Source organism: Lynx rufus, unplaced genomic scaffold, assembly GCF_022079265.1.
Source record: "Lynx rufus isolate CCGP_SWC_20201006 ecotype Redwood Valley unplaced genomic scaffold, mLynRuf1.p SCAF_2, whole genome shotgun sequence".
Taxonomy (NCBI): domain Eukaryota; kingdom Metazoa; phylum Chordata; class Mammalia; order Carnivora; family Felidae; genus Lynx; species Lynx rufus.
Window position 1 is genome coordinate 176,809,764 of NW_025814834.1, and position 20,317 is coordinate 176,830,080.

At 44.6% G+C, this 20,317-nt stretch overlaps 1 protein-coding gene across 2 annotated transcripts in view; it reads left to right on the top strand.

The window, feature by feature from the left end:
* Positions 1–20,317, top strand: part of PLPP3 (phospholipid phosphatase 3) — an 86,787-nt gene that overhangs the window by 12,216 nt on the left and 54,254 nt on the right. The window contains exon 1 of one of the 2 annotated variants that reach the window (XM_047084847.1): positions 14,889–14,893. The exons of the other annotated variant lie outside the window; for it this stretch is intronic. Coding sequence (XP_046940803.1) covers position 14,893 — 1 coding nt within the window. The 5' untranslated portion in view covers positions 14,889–14,892. Of the gene's footprint in view, positions 1–14,888; positions 14,894–20,317 lie in introns of those variants that run through there. 2 annotated transcript variants of the gene reach the window in all.

Consider the following 20,317-nt stretch of genomic DNA (forward strand, 5'->3'; position numbering starts at 1 on the left):
CTCAGGTCACGCTCTCACAGTTTGTGAGATCGAGCCCGCTGATGGGCTGTGTGCTCTGGGCTCTGTGCGGATAGCACAGAGCTTGCTTGGGATTCTCTCTCTGCCCCTCCCCCAGTGGCACACACTCTCAAAATAAATAAATAGAAAGAAAGGGAGGGAGGGAGAAAAATTAGATAGATAGATAGATAGACAGACAGGAAGAAAGAAAGAAAGAAAGAAAGAAAGAAAGAAAGCAAGCAAGCTAGACAGACAGACAGACAGCTAGTTCCTGATCTCCTTGGTGGGAACCTCCGAACAGTGGTGCTATTATTCCCTCCCTCCACACTTTCAAGGCAGTGCTTATATAAGACTCAATGAAACCCATCTTGTAGGACTACTAAAACGCTTCATGTTCATAACCTTACTAGACAAGTGAACTTGTGAGTTATCTCTGCACCCCTGCCTCCCGGAACTTTTAGTTTCTCAAATGCCCCTGAAAATAAACGGGCCATTGGATATCCTCCTGGTTTAGAGAAACAATTTTTCTTGGATTGTAATGCTGTCTTTAAAACGGCGTTGTTGAGGTGTAATTCAGGTACTGTATAATTCACCCATTTAAAATGTACAGTTCACTGGCTTTCTGTATATCCTACGGACTTGGGCAACTGTCACCACATTCAATTTTTAGAACATTTTCATCCTGTAAAAAGAAACCCGTACCTGTCAGCAGTCACTCTCCATTTACCCTCCTGGTCCTGCCATCCCACGCCAAGGACTTATCAACTCTTTGTGTCTAACGCATTCACCTCTTCTGGACGTTTCATGTAAGTGGAATCGTCTATGTGGTCTTTGTGAATGGCCTCTTTCACTCAAGATAATATTTTTAGGGTTCATCCATATTGTATCACATATGAACAGCGTGTTTGTTCAGCATGTATCAATACTTCATTTACTTTTGTTGCCAAATAATATTCCATTGTATGGCCATACCACATTTATCAGTCAGTAAGACCTCTGGGTTATTTGCACTTCCTGGCTATTACGAATAATGCTGCTCTGAACATTCGTTGTACAGACTTTGTGTGTGGCTATGTTTTCAATTCTCTTGGGCATGTATACTTAGGAGTGGAATTGCTGGACCCCATGGTAACTCCGTGTTTAACTTCTTGAGGAAACTGCCAAACTCTTTTCCACAACGGCTGTACCATTTTAGAAATATCTTAAGATCGGGGCCGCCTGGGTGGCTCAGTGGGTTAAGCATCCGACTTCAGCTCAGGTCGTGATCTCGCACTTTACGGGTTCGAACCCCACGTCAGGCTCTGTGCTGACAGCTCGGAGCCTAGAGCCTGCTTCGGATTCTGTGTCTCCGTCTCTCTCTGCCCCTACCCCTCTCGCATTCTGTTTCTCTCTCTCTCTCTCTCTCCCTCAAAAATAAATTAAAAAAAAAAACATTAAAAAAATTAAGGAAAATTTCTTCAGATTAATTAAAATATGTAAGGAGAAAACACAAAAGTTTTACCAAAGACCTTTGGAATTAACATATTCATGAAACCACTATAGTGTCCCTTTGTTCTCAGGGCCATTTTCCACAAAGAAGCAAAGTTTCTAATCAGTTTACTACTGTCCCTGGGTTTAAGATGAGTGGGCAGAGAACAATAAAGCGGACCGAGGAAAAAGATGCCGGGTGGTCAGCTAGACCGCTCACCCGCTGAGTAACCTATTTCCACAAACCGGGATGTTACAGTCAGATTCCTGCCTTGGCAACATGAAAACAAGACTTGGATCTTCAGAGCCTCTTGAAAACAGTTAAAAGTGCAAATGTTAATATTAAGACCTGAGTATTCCTGAGATCTGTCTTACAGTCTTTTTAAGGCTATGGAATAGAGCTGTCGTGTCTGCTAAGGTTGTTCCTTCACTCTCCCCCCGTCCCCAGTTGTGTGGCTGTGTACATAATGATCATGTCAGAAATGAGAATTACCACCTGTCTTTTGGACTTGTGCTGGGTGCCGGAGATGGTAAAGAGCATAAGACCCGAGCACAAATCTTTACGAATTAGTTTAAGTATCATGCTGTAAGTTGTACTACAAATGAAACGGTAAGGGCATGAAAAACCACAGATATTACAAAAGGGTGAGGAAGAGACTCACCTTTGTTTATTTTTTAAAGTTTATTTACCTTAGAGAGAGAGAGAGAGAGAGACAGAGCGAGGGGGGAGGGGCAGAGAGAGAGAGAGGGAGAGAGAATCCCAAGCAGGTTCCACGCTGTCAGTATGGAACCTGATGTGGGGCTCCAACTCCCAAACCATGAGATCATGATCTGAGCCGAAACCAAAAGTCGCATACTTAAGACTGAGCCACCCAGGCGCCCCAACACTCACCTTTATTAATAGGAACATTAGTTGCTGTCTCGTTTGATCTCTACAATAACAGAATAAGGTAGATGTCAATGACTTGGTTTTACAACTCGGAGAGGGGAAATGATTTGGCCAAGTTCACACAGCTCATGTGTGTTGGGGCTGGCCTGGGACTCAGGCCTGCCAAAATAATGTTAATTGCTGACATTTATCAAGTACTAGCTCTGTCCCTCTCACTGGGTTAAGCAGTGTGCCCTCATTCTCTTATTTAATCCTCCCAGTGAACCTGTGGAGTCCTTATTACCGATATCTCCATTTTATAGGACCGAGGTTCAGAGAGGTTAAAAAATAACTTCTTAAAGATTATGGGGCAAGTGAGTGTCAGTGTTGGGGTCAGAGCTAAGCAGTCTGTCCCATAAGACCAGGCTTTACTGCTTTTGTTCTCCAGGTGCTTCTGAAGCCCCCTTTGTCCGTACTAGTCCGTGCTGGCCTTCACATTGGTGACACATGATGAATTGTCCAACATGAGTTATATTTGTGATTCTCACCCTGGGTTCTCTGGGCCTGTAAAGCTCCACTGGGGCAATTATGGGGCATCTTATGCTATTTTCTGTACTTCAAAAATAGCTAACATGTACTGCACATTCATTTACCCACAGTCAATTAGACTGGACTAACTCAGACCATCAGCCTCTGCCTAGACGAGTCAAAGCATTGGTGTTCTGTGCTGTCACTTGAATGTGTAAGGACACTTGTCCACGCACTCTGGTCCTGCTGGTTATCTCTGCTCATTCGGAGATGGGATTGGCACTGTCTATGCTTTGTTTTACAAAAGCGGAGAAATGATGTAAAATACAGTTTACTTGGTAAATAAGGACATCTTCCAGAGGTCACAGAGGGTCAAGAAGGAAGTGGCAGGTATCTTTGGTGGTGAAAAGGTTGAGCATTCCTGGATGGAGAAGCCGCTCTGTGAATCTAGAGCAGAGGAAACCACCAGGTCATGGGAAGGCGGCCCAAATGGAAGAGGGGCTGGAACCAAGCCTTTGTCACCTGCATCAGGCAACAGTAATGGGTTGTTGTGTTAGTGACCTTTCTGTTCCATGGGCTTGATGTGCTGTGCTTGTGGTGTGATGTAACCTTTGGGTCCCATGGAGAAATTGCGCGTTTCTGGTTAGTGGCTGTGGGTGCAGTACCTCCATTAGATGCGGTGAATAGAACTTCTCCCAATAGCCTCTTCCCCACAGATGACCCACATTTTTGTGGAGTTGGTGACCACCAACAGGAAGTTGCAGACATGCTTGTCAGCCGCGCAGTGGATTTCATTAGACACTTGCCCACAGTAGCTGATTTGGTCAATTTGGCCTCCTTTGGTTTCTAGGGAAGAATGACCTGATGTATTAGTTCTCATCATTGCATTGGTCTTGGCTGTCATCTTGGCCTTGATGGACATTTTGATGAAATATATAGTGTTGTCTTTTGAACAGCTGCACCTACTTTCAGCAGGCTAGGATTTTTAAAATATTGCCAAGGATGTTACCAACTTAGCCGAGTCTTTTGTTTGATGGGCTTCTCACTTAAATCTCTTTGGAGAGAATGACTCCAATAAGTAGGCAGGAGGGATGGTCTCCACTCTTTACCTGGTAAACGATTGCTTTGGAAGATCTGTATCATAGGCATTGGGTGAATGCATGATTTCCAGGGGCTGGCTGGAAAATTAAAATATGCTTCTTGGGTCAAAACATTCAAACTACTGGCCTTTCAATCCCATGGGAAAATAAGCCATCTTGATTTTTTTTTTCTTTGGTTCAATTTTCCTAGGGCCACTGATGATTGAAAAACCTTTAATCAACATTTTGCCTTAAATTTGGTATCTGCAGTCCCACTCGTCTGGGTGGTGAAATCCAGTTATTATTAATTAATAATCTCTTTCACTGAACAGTTCCATCAAATGCATCTGAGAATTTGAACGTAAATATTTTGTTTTGCCCCAATTAATTTCTCTCATTCTAGATAGATCTCTGGCTACCTAAACCCTGAAAGCTAACAAAACAAAACACAAATACCCCCACATTCAGAATATTTTTCTCCAAATGTCAATTGGAAAAAGACTAGGAAACGAACATTTTTTGAGCCCTTCTGGTATAGTCACGCATGATGTGTATCTCATCAAATTGTGTAATGCCGAAGGGGGAGATACTGCCATAACTGATTTTTAAAGACGAAGCAGTTGCCCTTTGGAGAGGTTGAGTGGCTTGCTGGGGATCCTGCGATAGGAAAATGGTTGAGTGCCTGGGGATAAGAAGCAATCAACACCTTCGCTCTTTCCTCCAAGAGTGAAGACTAGCATTGGGAATTGCACTGGCTTCTATTTTCAATAATAAGCTTATGAAGAAAGCAAGCAAGCCAGAAAGTTTTAGAATGAAATGATCAGGCCTTCTAAAGTGTTCAAGTGTGATTTGGGATTTAGAGCCTTTTAGTTTTGCCTGTTGCTTTGCAGATTCCTGGAGGGTGGAGATTAGACTCAAAACCTTCAGGCTGGAAGGGGGAAGGGCATGCATTTTGCTGGAGACTTATCTGGCAGGCTGTAATGCAAGGGGCTTTACAGGCATTATTAACTGACTTGAATTTCACAATAACTCTGTGAAGGAGCAGGTTGGAGTTCATTTTAGTTTTCTCTGAACTTAGTTAGCAATGCCTGTCTCAACTCTTTGTGGTGAGTAGTGACACAACGTATTAATAATTCAACTAGTTAATCACTAGCAAAGATCGTTTACTAAGATTCCAGGGGAAGTGCTTTTCTGGGATCTGTTTTGAGCTGGTCACTCATGCCACGCATCCGTTTTTATTGAAAATACGCAGGAGATTCTTAGCTCCAGCTCCGTAGAGCATTAAAGAAGGGCAGGGGCCTGGCAGGAGAATAGTTTGCCAATTTCATACAGAAATGGATGGACTTTTCTGTGTAGAGATCGGGGACTTCAGATTCTGTCCTTGCTGCTTATCAGTCTTGCCCAAAAGAGTTAAAAAGACCCCGGGGAAATGCAACATTTTGAGGGAAGTAGCCTACACTTTGGTTACAGGCTCTGTGTATTTCCCAGGCTATTGTAGGTTTCCTATTCATCTGGTTTTGAATGGTGGTATGATTAGCATGAGAGCAAGTGTATAAAGTAGGTCTTTTTCTCCTTTTCCTAAAAGAAGTTTTGTGGCGTTTCTTTTTCTGACAGAGTTGGCATGAAGCTTTGACAAACACAGACCCATGGAAAAGTTAAATAGGACTTAGAGCAGACCCATTTTGTACAGATCCTTCACACTTAGCATGCAGAGCAGCAAAGCAGCTGGCAAGAGGCACTTGGGATCATAGGAGTCATAGCAAGGGCTGTTCCTCCCCTGTGGACCAGTGATGAATGGGAAATACCCACAAAAAAAAAAAAAAAAACCAGTGAGAAAGTGCATTCTTGGCTATTGACCATTCTCTGTTGTCGGAAAACTACAGATGAGAACATTCCTGGGACTCCCGGTCTATCTTATCTATCCTTCAGTGTTTATTGAGATACATACAAAGGCTGAGAGAGACAAAGAATCTGGAGAGGTGGATCCTGCCCTTAAGGGGCAGGTGAGAAGATGAGAAGATAGGTACACAATCAGTTGACCTAGAAAACACAGCCAGGTGTCTTGGGTGGATGATTAAATGAAAAACTTAAAATGTGGAGTCTAGGAAGCAGCTCCTTGCTGATCCTGGGCTGTCTTCCCTGCTTTGCTGTATTGGTTGGGGGTCCCCTGGCAAATCAGTACTACTTTAGAAATGATACGGTGGGGGTGACAATTCATTTTCTGCTGACCTGTTAGAGCTATTGAGACCACAGGGTATGGTGTCGCAAATATACAGGAAATGCCTTAGGCTGTAAAATCATGTATGTATTTTGCAATGGATATATATGTGTGTGTGTATTCATATATATATGTATATGTATATACACATATATGTATATATATGTATATGTATATATTTGTGTATGTATATATATACATATATATGTATGTATATATATTATCTTCTGAGTTTGCTCTCTTCTCCATTGTCCCTGTTTCTATCTCATTTTAGATGCATGCTATCACATACTTGTGGCTGAAAACATTTCTTCAGAGGTTTTATTTCTAAGTTGATAGTGTCTCCCCTCCATATGCATTAAGAATAAAGGAGTGTTTCTTGGGGCGCCTGGGTGGCTCAGTCGGTTGAGCTTCCGACTTTGGCTCAGGTCATGATGTCACAGTTCGTGAGTTCGAACCTCATGTTGGGCTCTGTGCAGAAAGCTCAGAGCCTGGAGCCTGCTTCGGATTCTGTGTCTCCCTCTCTCTGCCCCTCCCCTGCTCGTGCTCTGTCTCTCTCTGTCTCAAAAATAAATACAAAAAAATTACAAAAGAAAAAAAGAATAAAGGAGTGTGTCCTAAAACAGCAATTCAGATTGCATAGGCCTTTCTCTTCAGACCAGGACTTTTACGACCTCTTATTGACAGCAAAGTAACCTTTTATTTTATTTTTTTTAGGTTTTTAAAACTTGTTTTGAGAGAGAGACAGTATGAGTAGGGGAGGGGCAGAGAGAGGGAGAGAGTGAGAATCCCAACACTCCCAACACCAGCGCGGAGCCCTATGCAGGGCCCAAACCCATGAAGCCGTGAGATTGTTGTGATCTGAGCCAAAATCAAGAGTTGGACGCTTAACCGACTGAGCCACCCAGGTGCCCCTACAAAATAAACTTTTAAACGTATTTGAGACCCTTCGGAGTGAGGCCCCAGCCAACTGTTTGTGTTCCTCATTCCCTTGCTTCCCATTCCCCCTCTCCTCCCCTTCTCCATGCCCTTGGCCCCGGGCATCTCCCTTTTATGACTGCTCACTGGCTTCCCCACTGTCATGCTTTCTCTTTGTTCACTGTATGCTACGTACCTCCCCACATTCAGTTCAAGTGCAATATCTGTGAAGCCTTACTCTATTTCCTCTGGGCAGAATTAGACCTTCTTCGGGCCCTCATAGCACTTTGTGTTGATCTTTCTCAGGTAGAGCGTTTGGTTTATTTTCACTTTTGTATAGTTCCATCTTAATAGATTATGACTTCCTGGCATATAATAGGTGCTCAAGAAATTGTATTAAAGAAAATGTCAGCAAAGAGTTATGTTAGAAAGTAGAGACAAGAAGCAAAAAAGAAAAGTAACATTTTGCACAATCCTAAGGTAGCCGCTGGCACACTATCTCTTCTTTCTATAAATAGCTACATTATTATTAAGTATAATTATAATGCTAAACACTGTATGCTTACTACATACTTCCTGCCAGTCAGTGTGATGAAATGGGAAAAAAAAAAGAACAAAAAAACCCCTTTGCTTCCTAGACTTGTAACAGCCCATCATAAAGTACTAATGAACTTGAGAAAATTGAGAGTATGTAACAAAATTAAATGCCGCTAGATATTTTGAGTTCAGTTTCACATTCATACAGTGTTTTGTGGTCAACAGACTGAATTTGTACTAACCACGACAGCTTCTGTTTTAAAAAAAAAGTGTTTAACTTACCTTAAAAGCTAGGGCTATTTTTAAACTATTTCTTTACTTTTTTAAAAAATATTTTTTATTTTTTAGAGAGCATGAGCAAGTAAAGCAGGGGAGGGGCAGAGAGAGAGAGAGAGAGAGAGAGAGAGAGAGAGAGAGAATCCCAAGCTGGCTCCACGCTGTCATCACAGAGCCCAATGCAGGGCTCGATCTCACAACCCTGAGATCATTACCTGAGCCAAAATCAAAAGTCGGACGCTTAACCAGCCGAGCCACCCAAGTGCCCCAAAAGCCAGGGCTATTTTTAGAATGAGAGATTTTTCTCATCTGGTCCTATCTGAAGGTAGGATTCTACATGGAGAGAGAGTGGAGGCCTTCTGTGGAGGAAAGACATCCAAACTGGGAAAAAGAAATCTAAATCTGGGCTTCTGTTCTAACCTTCTAATTTTACTGGATCACCTTGGCCAGGTAACTTTCCTTCTCTATGACTGTTGCCTCAAAGACTGTTAATATGCAATCTGTCTTGCTATAATTTTAATCCAGCATGAACTATGTTTGGTACTGTGTCGTTAATTATTAGCATTATTAATATTAATCAGCTTTATCATTAAAAGCCCTAGAATAAATGGTCATGGTGTGTCATTTCAACAGATATTCCTTGAGCATCTTTTTTTTTTTTTTTAACGTTTATTTATTTTGAGACAGAGAGAGACAGAGCATGAATGGGGGAGGGGCAGAGAGAGGGAGACACAGAATCTGAAACAGGCTCCAGGCTCTGAGCTGTCAGCACAAAGCCCGATGCGGGGCTCGAACTCACGGACCGTGAGATCATGACCTAAACCGAAGTCGGACGCCTAACCGTCCAAGCCACCCAGGCGCCCCTCCTTGAGTATCTTTAATGTACCAGGTAAAGTGCTAGGTGTTGGGATCTAATGATGAATTGGATGTGGTCCCTGCCCATGAGTCTTCTGGAGCAGACACTGGGCAGATACGAATCTAGAAGTTCAACACGGACATTGTACAGGGGTAGCAGAATTGGTCTGGGGAGACCGAGGGTAGTAATATCACAGTTGTTTGGACGGCAAGTCAGGAGAAGGCTGTTAGGCACCGTTGTCAAATAAGGCATTACACCAGCAGAGTGGTTCTTCTTTCTCAGCCCTGACCTGTACTGATGACCATCCTTTAGAAAAGTCTTAGAATGCAGAAGGCATCGGGCACAAGCACCAAGGGTTTCCCCTGCCCACCCCTATTTTATGGGTGGGAAAACTAGGCTCAGAAAAGTTAACCGTCTTGGAAAATGGGTAAAACCCAGAGGAAATAAAACGCTTACCTTGTGCAGGTTCAAGTTTAAATCCAGTAAGTACTTTATTTTAAAGCATCCCTGCACGCTATGGATTTGGTCGTTTTGCAGATCAGGTACTGACCCCATGTGTCAGTAATCTACAAAGCCTTTTAAACCTTAACACAGCATACCAGAGCACAGCGAAATATTCTTACAGTAAAAAAAGAAAAAAAAAATCCAAAAATACGATAATGTTAAAAGGGAATAAATAACCCTCTCACCCATCATCCCTCAAAATTCTAATCCCCAGAGGCATCTACTGTTAACAGTTTCTAGTTCCTACCAGGCTTATTGTGAATACACAGGTATTCTCCTTGACATCCACATTCAGCCATATTGCTCTCATTGTTTCCTAGACACGCCCCACAGATGGCTGCCTTCTGGCCTTTGATCACATCTTCCCTCTTCAAAGCACCCTCTCCTTCCTCTCTGCATGTGGGAAAGCGTATCCATTTTGATGGCTGGTTTCTGCTCATCCCACTCCCTCACTACGTCCACCTCATCTGAAGTCATCCCAGCTGTGGCACTAGTTAACAGTCTTAAACAGAGCCCTGAACTCTGTTGGTCTAATATTCCTCACTTAAATAATGGGGCAGTTGAATTAGATGGCCTTTTTTTTTTTCCCTTCAAGTTTATTTATTTATATATTTCGAGAGAGGCAGAGAGAGTGAGAGCAGGGGAGGGGCGCAGAGTAAGAGGGAGAATCTCAAGCAGGCTCCACACTGACAGCGCTGAACCCCACTGATAGGGCTTGAACTCACAAAACTGATATCATGACCTGAGCTGAAATCAACAGTTGGGCACTTAACCGACTGAGCCACCCACGCACCCCTAGATGGTCTTTAAGATCTGCTGAGGTCATAAAATATTAAAGACTGCACCTAACACAATGCTTAGTTACTTTGGAGTCTTGATCGTATTGGATGGCTGAGTCCTGTCCCAGGATTTCAACATAAGAAGAGAGATGAAGAGATTGACCTAACAAGTTCCCCAGTCCAGCGCTTGCCCAAAGTGTTAACCCTTTATAAAAAACAATGTGGCACAATGGAAAAAGGATGTGTCTTGGGACAGTTCTGGGCTCAAATCGTGGTTCCACCATTTGCTAGCTTACAACCCAAGGAAAGGATTGTAACCTCTCTGAAACTCAGTTTCCTCATCTGTAAAATGGGGGCAGTCATCCCTATCTCAGAGGTTGTCCCAGGATTGGAAGATGCCCTGGCAGACAGCAGCCTATTCCATACTGACCTCTACCTCTGCCCTGCCCCCCTAGAAACTTTTTGTTTGGAAACCGTTATCTGTCAGAGATAATTGGCAAACTTCAGAACCAGTAAGTGTGTCAAAGAGTGCTACCTGGATTTATAGCATGTGTAGTATACAAAGTGTGGATTAGACGTAGTTTATCTGATCTTTGAAAAGTAGCTTTGGAGCCCTTCCAGAGAATGCTATGGCAGCTGCACAGATAGCTACCTTGCCAGCTGCTCTTGCTAAAGGAAGGTGTTTTCCAGTTGGGAGAGAGTGTGCATGCTGGGGTTTTGTCTTTAATGCATTCCAGTGTTCTGAGGCAAAACTTGCCCAAGAGATTAAGCTGAGCATATTAACCAATATCATTTAAAGTTGATTAAAACTATCATCTTAATTAAATATAAGGGAACAAGAAGTTCTCAGTCTTCTGGTAGCAATTAAAGACTAAAGAGTCAATTTGAAGTTGTTTTTGCAACTCTTAAAATAATACTCCGTCTCCCCCCCTCCCATGAAACAGAGTTTCTTAGCTATAGACATGCCCTCACATTGAGGTTTTTGAAAGCTGTTAGGACTACAGACCTGCTGGCCAACGCTTCTGCTGCCAAGGCATCGGAGTTCTCAAAAGCAAGAGGGTTCAAGCTCAGGATACGCTGATTTGGAAAGAGAGCCCAAACAAAGGGCCTTTTGAGGCAGGAAACGGGGCTTTGGCTTCAGCACAGAGCAGTGTGGGATTGGAACAGCGCCCCGGGACTTGCCGAGGAGGAGAGGGACTATGGGATCGATGGAGGAAGTATAAACTTTCCCCATACAGTGAGAGTTTATTCCAAAACCCTCGAAAGTCGGTTTCAGAAGCTGTTATCTTTCCTCTGTCCGCTTAATCTGCACAGCCTGTCTAGTGTGGACTTAACACTAGTATGTCTTTTAGCAGAAGACGGAAATGATCCGTGAAGGTACACACAGACATGACCACTCTAGCAAGGATGTCTGACCTGAGACCAAAGGTTTTCCTCTCGCCACCCAAAGTGACTGCGTTCATGAATTCACTGATTTACCCGCTTATCTGTGCAACATTTTCTGATCACCTGCTATCCGCCAGGTTGATGGAGCTGAGTTAAAGGAGTACGATTCCAGTACCAAGGAGCTGAAACTTGAGTGGACCAGAGCGTGAAGATTGGAAGTCTAGGAGACTGCCTTTCTTCATAAGCACCCACCACCGCGTTCACATACGTGTGGCCGTCTCCCAACCAACAGGCTTTTAAATTTGACCTTCCCTGAAGTGAGACTTCAGTGGTCGCCTCACAGATTTTCTAAACAGCAGCAACCCCACCAACAGATGGAGCCCTGCAGGGACGGTTCGTTAGAGAAGGGCTATAAACATGGAGAAGACTCAGCGATATAACTCACAGAAGAGAAAATAAATTCTGGCAGAGCCCATTCATTTTTTTTTTTCCTTTTCTTCATTTTTATGTATCTAAACAGTACCTACTAAGCAAAAACGTCCATGAGCAGTAAAGACCCACTTCCTGTCAACTGCTTCGTAAGGTTGGAGCAGGGGGCGTGGGGGTCGACATAGAACAATGGGAACAACGAAAGGAAATGAGTGGGTTTGGCAGAACCTTTGACAACAGACAGGATTCTGGGAGGGCCTGGGTCCACCGGGACTGTCACCTAGACGAGGCGCAGCGACTCTGGGTCACCCATTTGGAAAACTAAGATTTCAGGGCAACAGGACTCAGAGATGTGAGCAAGAGGGACAGTTTTTCGTAGATTAGTGATCTTAACTATTTGCGCTCTGTGCCCCAAATGGGTGTCAGTAATGTAGTCCATGCTAAGAGGCTTCTGAGAGTCAAGATCTAAGCCTCTGCCTTGTAGCATTATTTATGTGGTGGCAGTTAACGAGTATTGTTCCTCCCCTAGTAGTTTTACGGACGCGCTTGACCAACAAAGTCAAGCACACTTGAATTCAGAGGTGCCAGGGCTTTGAATCTGCATCCAGACTAGGTTGTTCTCACCCTAGTTAGGTGTTGTCATGAGATGTAGGGACAGCATGTCTCTCTCTTTTGATTCAGGTGGACTTAATTCACTTTGACAACTGGACTCCATCAGAGACATTATAACAGCTGATTGGTTTATTGAACAATGACATTTCGAAGAAAAGTGTCCCATGTGTTTGTAGATATCTGGACCACGCGCACAACTTTTCTTTCCCTCTTTGAATGAGAGCATTTTGTATGGTGGATTAAGATTTGGAGAAAATACCATATTCCTATACATATTGGGAGAGACACAGAGAATAGCTATCGGTCTATGTAGAACCCTGAGAGTGAAATCTGAGGCAGGGACTTTCTCTTTTTACTTCTGTATTCCTGTTGCCTAACTCAGGGCTTGATATACATAAATTGTTCAGTAAAAATTGAAAAAAAAAAAACAGATAAACCGAAGTGATTTTTACACTAGCATAAATGTTATAGCCTTTCTTTCTTTTTTTTAAATAATGTCTTTTTTTTTAAGTTTTTTAAAAAAAAATTTTTTTAGGGGCGCCTGAGTGGCGCAGTCGGTTAAGCGTCCGACTTCAGCCAGGTCATGATCTCGCGGTCCATGAGTTCGAGCCCCGCGTCAGGCTCTGGGCTGATGGCTCAGAGCCTGGAGCCTGTTTCCGATTCTGTGTCTCCCTCTCTCTCTGCCCCTCCCCCGTTCATGCTCTGTCTCTCTCTGTCCCAAAAATAAATAAACGTTGAAAAAAAAATTAAAAAAAAAAAGAAAATTGTTACCATTAAAAAAAAAATTTTTTTTTTATGTTTTATTTATTTTTGAGAGAGAGACAGCATGAGCGGGGGAGGGACAGAGAGAGAGGGAGACACAGAATCTGAAGACAGGCTCCAGGCTCTGAGCTAGCTCTGAGCACAGAGCCTGATGCGGGGCTCGAACCCATGAACCGCGAGATAATGTCCTGAGCCGAAGTCGGACGCTTAACTGACTGAGCCACCCAGGTGCCCCTGTAGCCTTTCTTTCTAAACCTATCAGTTTGTTTTTCATCACTGATGTTTTAAACTTGCCCAAATTTGGGAAAAAGGGAGAAAATCACTCATATCCACCACCTGACACAAATTCTACCACCATTTGGGCATATATCCCATTAGCCATTTTTATTTGAGTTTCTTTTAATTTTTTAGGTATATATATGTACATATATTTGTATGATTTTCTGTGTTGCAAAGAATTGCCATAATCAAAGTTATTCATCTCTACCCTTATTCAGAATTAAGGATTACCCTGTAACCCTGTACCTTTCCTCCCCGCTTCTCCCCCAGATTGATTCTCTCTCTGGGGTAGTACTGTTGGTCCTGTTTGCTAGGGCTTCTATTAACAAAGTACCACACACTGAGTGGCTTAAACAGCAGAAATCTATTGTCTTACAACTCTGGCGGCTAGAAGTCCAAGATCAAAGTGATGCACGGTGGTTCCTTCTGAGGGCTGTGAGGGAAGAGGTGTTCCATGTCTCTCTCCTTGGCCGAAGATGGTGATCTTCCTGGGCCCTTGGCGTTCTCTCTCCATGCGCCTCTCTACGTCCAGATATCCCATTTTATTAGGTCACTTGTCATGTTGGATTGGGATCCACCCTAATGACCTCACTGTGAATTACCTCTGTAAAGACCCCATCTCCAAATAAGGTCTCACACTCTGAGGTCCACACATGTTGGGGATGGGAGGAAGAGACACTTCAAGCCATAACTCTCTTCCATTTATATGCGAGGAAAACGAGTCCCAAGTCAAGTAACTGGAGCTTTGAACCTAGGCTTCTGTGACTCTGAAATGTGCATTATCCTCACATCCTGTTTTCTACTCATGAATTGAGAATGCCATGAACGGTGGGAAAAAAAAAAATGTCTTCCTTGATGTGATTTTGATTAGTGTGAGACAATGTTTGATGATGGTTAGTAACTGCTAAATTTAACTGCTTGACCCGTTGGAACCTGGGTAATCATGTTATCTAAAAATGAAGAGAAGTACAGTACACTATGCTTTGTGAAACCTTTCTATTGTTCTGCGGTGTTTGCTTAACCTGTTGCACAGATTGTTCCGTTCCTCTTGGCTCCGTGGCATCCCAATGATTCCCTGGCAGTCGGATCACATTTCAGAGTGAAAAACCTATCAATATTACATAGTGGTCATCCGTTTTTATCTTGTTTCTCTTTTTCATATATCCCTTTTAGTTTTTCGTTCTTCGGCGTGACTATGGCCAACTAGGAGTACACACGTGCATACGTGCTACACCCCCACGTACATACTATTGGTAAGGAAAGTAACATGTATTCAGTAATGTCTAATACGTGGGCCATCCTCAAAATGGCAGAATGGGCCCAATATGTCTTTTACAGGTGTTTTGGATCCAGGATCTAATCAAATTTCACTCAGCATATTTGATGACTGCCTCTTCAGTCTCAAAGGAGACCAACGATCTGCAGCAGATTCTTTTCTCTTCTTTCTTTTCTTTATAACATTGAATTTATTGAGGGGTTCTGGCGAGTTGTGTGAAAGACTGCCCCACACTTTGGGCTTTTCTGTTTCCTTATGACTCGATTCATCCAAGTTTGGCGTGAACATCACATACACCCCAGTAGGCCCCAGGGAAGGCCAGACCCAGCGTAACAGTGCCCAGCTGACGTCATCAGCCAGGCTGTGGTCCTGAGGATGCCATGCTCACAAGAAATCCAAGGCCCCTGTTGAAGCTATTGAGTAGAGGAGGTTGCACGGGGCCTGCTCAGCCTTCTCCATGAGGCAGGAGTGGAAATGGCCCTTAGATTCAGGCCTGGCTGACCCTGAAGCCTGTAAGTAGTGACCTTTGGGGTCGTGCTGTACATAAATACCTGAGTCCCTTTTTCACTGGGTGCGCTCGGGCAGGTCACTCTTCTTTTTCTTAACTTCCTCACATGAGCTTTAAAAAAGGGTTTGACCCGGGATTACCCCCAGCTGCCCTCACATCTGTACTTTGTTCATTGTGGGTGCATAATAATATTGATTGGAAAAAAGTGAATGAAGAGAAGGTGAACCAGTAGTTTCTGTCTGTATGGAGACTATCAATATGAAGCGAAGGCCCCAGGCAGTCCCAAGGGACATTCCATTCAAACCAGCCTGCCGTGCTGAGAAAATCCCCAGTTATTTTCCGTTAGTGGGAAATAATCCAACATCCAAAAGGCAACTGGTGTTTTCGAAAACTCTGCATATGTTGTTGCCCTTGACTGCTTGAAAGGAAATGAAGAGCTCCCACTCGGGGACAAAGGACTCCCCTAATCCTCTTTCTTGGTTCTGATGGGTTTTGTAGGAAAGACCGTCAGCGATCACGATCACCTCTATGAACGGAGTGCACTTTATATATCATGCTGTATGTTTCAACCCCACACTCGCCCCTCAGGAGTGGCTCAGCTAGCCCCACCTAACAGATGGCCTTACAGACTTCAGCAGCTTGCCCAACGTCACAGGACTAAGAAGAAACCGTTCCAACCTTCAAATGCAAATTGAATCGACCCCAAACCCTGTGTGCTTTTTCTGATCGTCTATATTGTCACTCACTCACTCACTCACTCACTCACTCACTCACGTCTCCTCAAAAAGCCAAAGGCTTGGTAACCATCGTGGTACATATTTGGCAACTGTACGTAAAGTAAACCGTGGCCCTCTTCGTGGGCCAGGATAACACCTGTCTCTCTCCTTGTTACAGAAGGCGCGTCATCCCATAGTCCCGATAGCAACGGTTATCGGGCGTTTCTGTGTGCCAGGCATTGAATTAAGCATCTCTGCACCCAGTGTCTTACTCGTCTCACGTCACCGTGAGGTATGCTGACTTGGTTAAGGTGGAGATGAGCCCCAGGTGTGTCTGACTCCCCAAATCCACCTGCTTAGAGCACCACCGAAGCCATCGTAGTTCAGTTGCCCATAGATGGATTGCCCCTTCGGCAGTCTACACCGAGGCGTGCTCCTGAATAGTGCTCTGTGTTAAGATAACCCGAGAGTCTGAACAGAGAGGCCGCAGCAGTCCGTTTCAGAGAGGTGTTTAAAAGCAAAGAGGGAAAGAGCCCCAGACTCTCCCGGAGAGCAGGCCGTGTTTATTTGAGTTGTGCTGGCCAGGACCTAGCATGGCGTCAGGGCTGTGGGAGGCCTTAATACATCTTATTCAGAATTGATGGGGATGTGTCTAAAAAACGCAGAAGGCTTTTCCTCGGGAAGGTGGTTGGTCACACCTCAGTTAGCAGGGAGCATTAGTTCTAAGGGCCCTGTGCTCCAGTCTGTCCTCCACGTGGATGCCAGAGTCATCTTTGTAAAGCAGCCTGGCCATGCCACTGCCTAGCCTAGACCTCTTCCTTCATTTTGAGTCTCTGCTGTGTACCCAGCACTGCAGAGAGTAAAGAAGAAGCCCTGTCTCTGCCGGCTAAGAAACGAGTCTTGTTTGAAAGCCGGCTACATGAAACCTAATTTTAGAGCCGGTCAGAGATCCTTTAGTCGAGCTTTTCTTAGAGAGCGTTCTGGAGAGCTACGATTCTTCCAGTCTTGAAGACTCAGCAGAGAACTTTGATGAAGGCTCCAGGGAAAAGGTTTATGCTACATATGCTCTCGGGTGTGACCACAAGGTCCAGTCTCCCCTCTTTAACAGATAAGGAGGCACAATGAGGAACGGAGGCTGTAAGTTGAGAAACACTCCGACCTTGGGCTCTTTCAAAACCCAGCCCAGGGCTCTGTCTGCTGTATAGGGAACCACTCTATTTCTCTGTCTTCAGACTAGGCAGGCTTAAGACACATATTTTCTCCTGGATCTTGAAACCATATGTTTCTCAGGCTTTTCCTCCCCTTCTAAGATAGGCCTCTGATGTTTGGTGCCTGAAATCATCCTGTTTCGTTTTTGGTGCCATCTTGGCGAAGAGACTGGAAAGCAAAGTTGACAATGAGGCAAAAGAGAAAGCGAGGAAGAGCCGCGGGTTTGTAGTCTCACAGGATCCCTGGGTAAGAAAGGCTGCCTTTCCTGTTGGGATGTCACTGCATCGCTAGACAGCGAGCTCTTCTGAGGGCAGGAACCCTGGTTTTTTCCCCTCGGTTGTCCCCTACTCTCACACAGTAGGTGCTCAGCAAACATTTGATGTTCATTGTGGTTCAAAATTGTAATCATTTGGTGTATGCATATATAAATTGCATTTTATGTATATTATTCGTCAATTTTTTTTTATTTTTTTATTAAAAAAAATTTTTTTTAACGTTTATTTATTTTTGAGACAGAGAGAGACAGAGCATGAACAGGGGAAGGCAGAGAGAGAGGGAGACACAGAATCCGAAACAGGCTCCAGGCTCTGAGCTGTCAGCACAGAGCCCGACGCAGGGCTCGAACTCACGGACCGTGAGATCATGACCTGAGCCGAAGTCGGACGCTTAACCGACCAAGCCACCCAGGCGCCCCCGTCAATTTTTTTTTAAAGCCCTTGAGTTCGACAGTGAAATTGCTTTTACTTTTTAGAGCAGTGATTCCCAAATCACCTGGGAATAGAATAATTTCAAAGGCTCATTAAAAATGAGAATTCTCAGGCCCTTGTCTTGGGAATTCTGATTGAGTTATTAAGTAGGTCTGGGTAGGGCCTGGAATGTATTTTTTCATGAGTGCCCCTGATGATTTTGTTGATTGGCCAGATCTGAAAGTCGCTGTCCAGAGGATAACTTGGTTCAATCCCCAGCTTTACACTTAAAGACAGCCATGAAAATAAGCACTAGCCTTCAGGCCTGGAGCCTTGAAACAAAGCGTGCTGAGAAATGCAGAAAGGTTATTCGCAGAACAATTGGCCAGTATACCTGGTGTCAGACTGAGAGGGGGTGATGGAGAGAAATGATTTGGAACCCTAATTAGACCTGCTCCCTAGTTCTCAAACCTGCGGCTCTAAGCCCCCTGCTAATTGGCAGTCCCTTAATAGATTAGGACTTGGCATCGGGCTTGCATGTTATTATAAACCACACACAGAAAAACCCAGTGGCTGAGGAACTCCTGCCAAACCCAGGCCTGGGTTTTTGTGAAGCTTTTGAAGTGCACTGGTCTTTCAGTATTTTGTATAGTCAGTGTACTGAAAGGCATCAAACCGTTCCTTTGGATGGGATTTGTGAAGGGCCAGTTTGTTGAATACTTAATTCCCCGAGACCCATTCTGTCATCTTGATGGACAAGCAGGGGCCCACATACATGGTTTTGCTCCCAGCGGTACAAGGAGTGTGATAGGAGAGATTATTTCTCACGGTTCCTGTCCTGTGCTCAGCAATCTGTCCCCCTCCCCGCTGTGCTTTCGGGGGAAGGAAGAAACAGGGCATCTACTCTTGTGTCATGCCCAGCTGTTTAACACCCTGTCTTAGGAAATCCTTAGAGCAGCCCTTCCAGGCTGCATGACCTCTTTTGAGGATCCGGAGGTTCTGAGAATTCACTAATCTAGGGTCACAGTGCCACAACAGAGAAGGGAGGGACTCCTATCTAGGTCCGCTAATTCCAAACTGTCGCCAAACTGGACCAAACCCGGAAAACCATTTTTCGTTTTGCTTGGTGGTCAGTTGATTAAGATGGCTGTGGGGGCGTCTGGGTCGCACCACCGTCGGACTCTTGATTTTGTCTCAGGTCATGATCTTGCGGATCGTGAGTTCAAGACCTGCATTGGGCCCCGTACTGGCAGCATGGAGCCTGGTTGGGATTCTCTCCCATTCTCTCTCTGCTCCTCCCCTGCTAATGCTTGCTCTCTCTCTCTCTTTCTCAAAATAAATAAATAAAACAAACAAAAGATGGGCTATGGAACAGTTTTCTGTCGTTGACCTCCTGAGCCAGGGATACCTGTGGGTAATATATGCACTTACAGTGCTCCCCTTTCCCCTGAAGGTCTGTAGTAGGGTCCCTACTCTGGGGTGAGGCTGCCCCTTACAGAGAGCCACATTGTGCAGGCGGATGAGTGGCTGGAGAAGGCGGGCTCTCGAGTGTGCAGAGCCCTGTTCCAGGCTTCCGAAGGCAGTCAGGTATTCCTCAGGCCTCCGAGCAGTCCCAGGGGCCTTGCTCTCTGCTCTCGTCTGCCCAATTAGGTTCCAGTTAGAGGCCCTTCCATTTCTTTCCAAGTCCATTTCCACAAAGGGAGAGCTGTAGTGGAGGCCGAGATTTCCATGAAAACCTTCCAATTTTCAGGCACACATACCAGGCAGCTCTCATGGCAATACCATGGTGAAGGGGAATAATGTTATTTGGCATTTCGCCCTTAAAAAAAAATGTATGTGTGGGGGGCGGGGGGGCGGGTAGGGAGGCTGTGGGAGGATGGGCAGAGAGAACAGTGGGGGCTTTGTAATTTACTGCTACAGAGAGGTCAGGTGGGCAGGGCCATGAGGGGAGGTGGGGTGCAGAGGAGGCCTGAACGCTCCCCTCCCCACCTTGGGATTCACTACCTGCTTCTCCCCTTTTGCCTGATTCACACATTTTGAGAGGTTATAAGGAGGAAGTTGAGGAGTTTTTATGTTTCTATTTGGAAGAAGGACTCTAGACATTCTGTCCCTCTGAGGGAAGCTGGCTCCTTGCTGCTTTGCAAGGATTAAGGGCCTGGTTTCCAGTACCATTGAAGAAACATCCCAGGAACTACCCTTTTCTCTCAACAGCTGAAAAATGCATCACAGAGCAGTGGCTTCCTGGAGAGTTTTGGCAAAAGAGCTTCCCTCTGGAACAATAGGGTTCCTATAGCAAACCACCTAGGGTTTTGGGTTTTTTTTTTTTGTTTTTTTTTTTTTTTTACTGCTGCCAGTTCTCCTGTATCTGAATGCCCACATTTTGTTATCCCCATCCTGGTGGGGGGAGGGGGGCTGCCAGAGAAACTG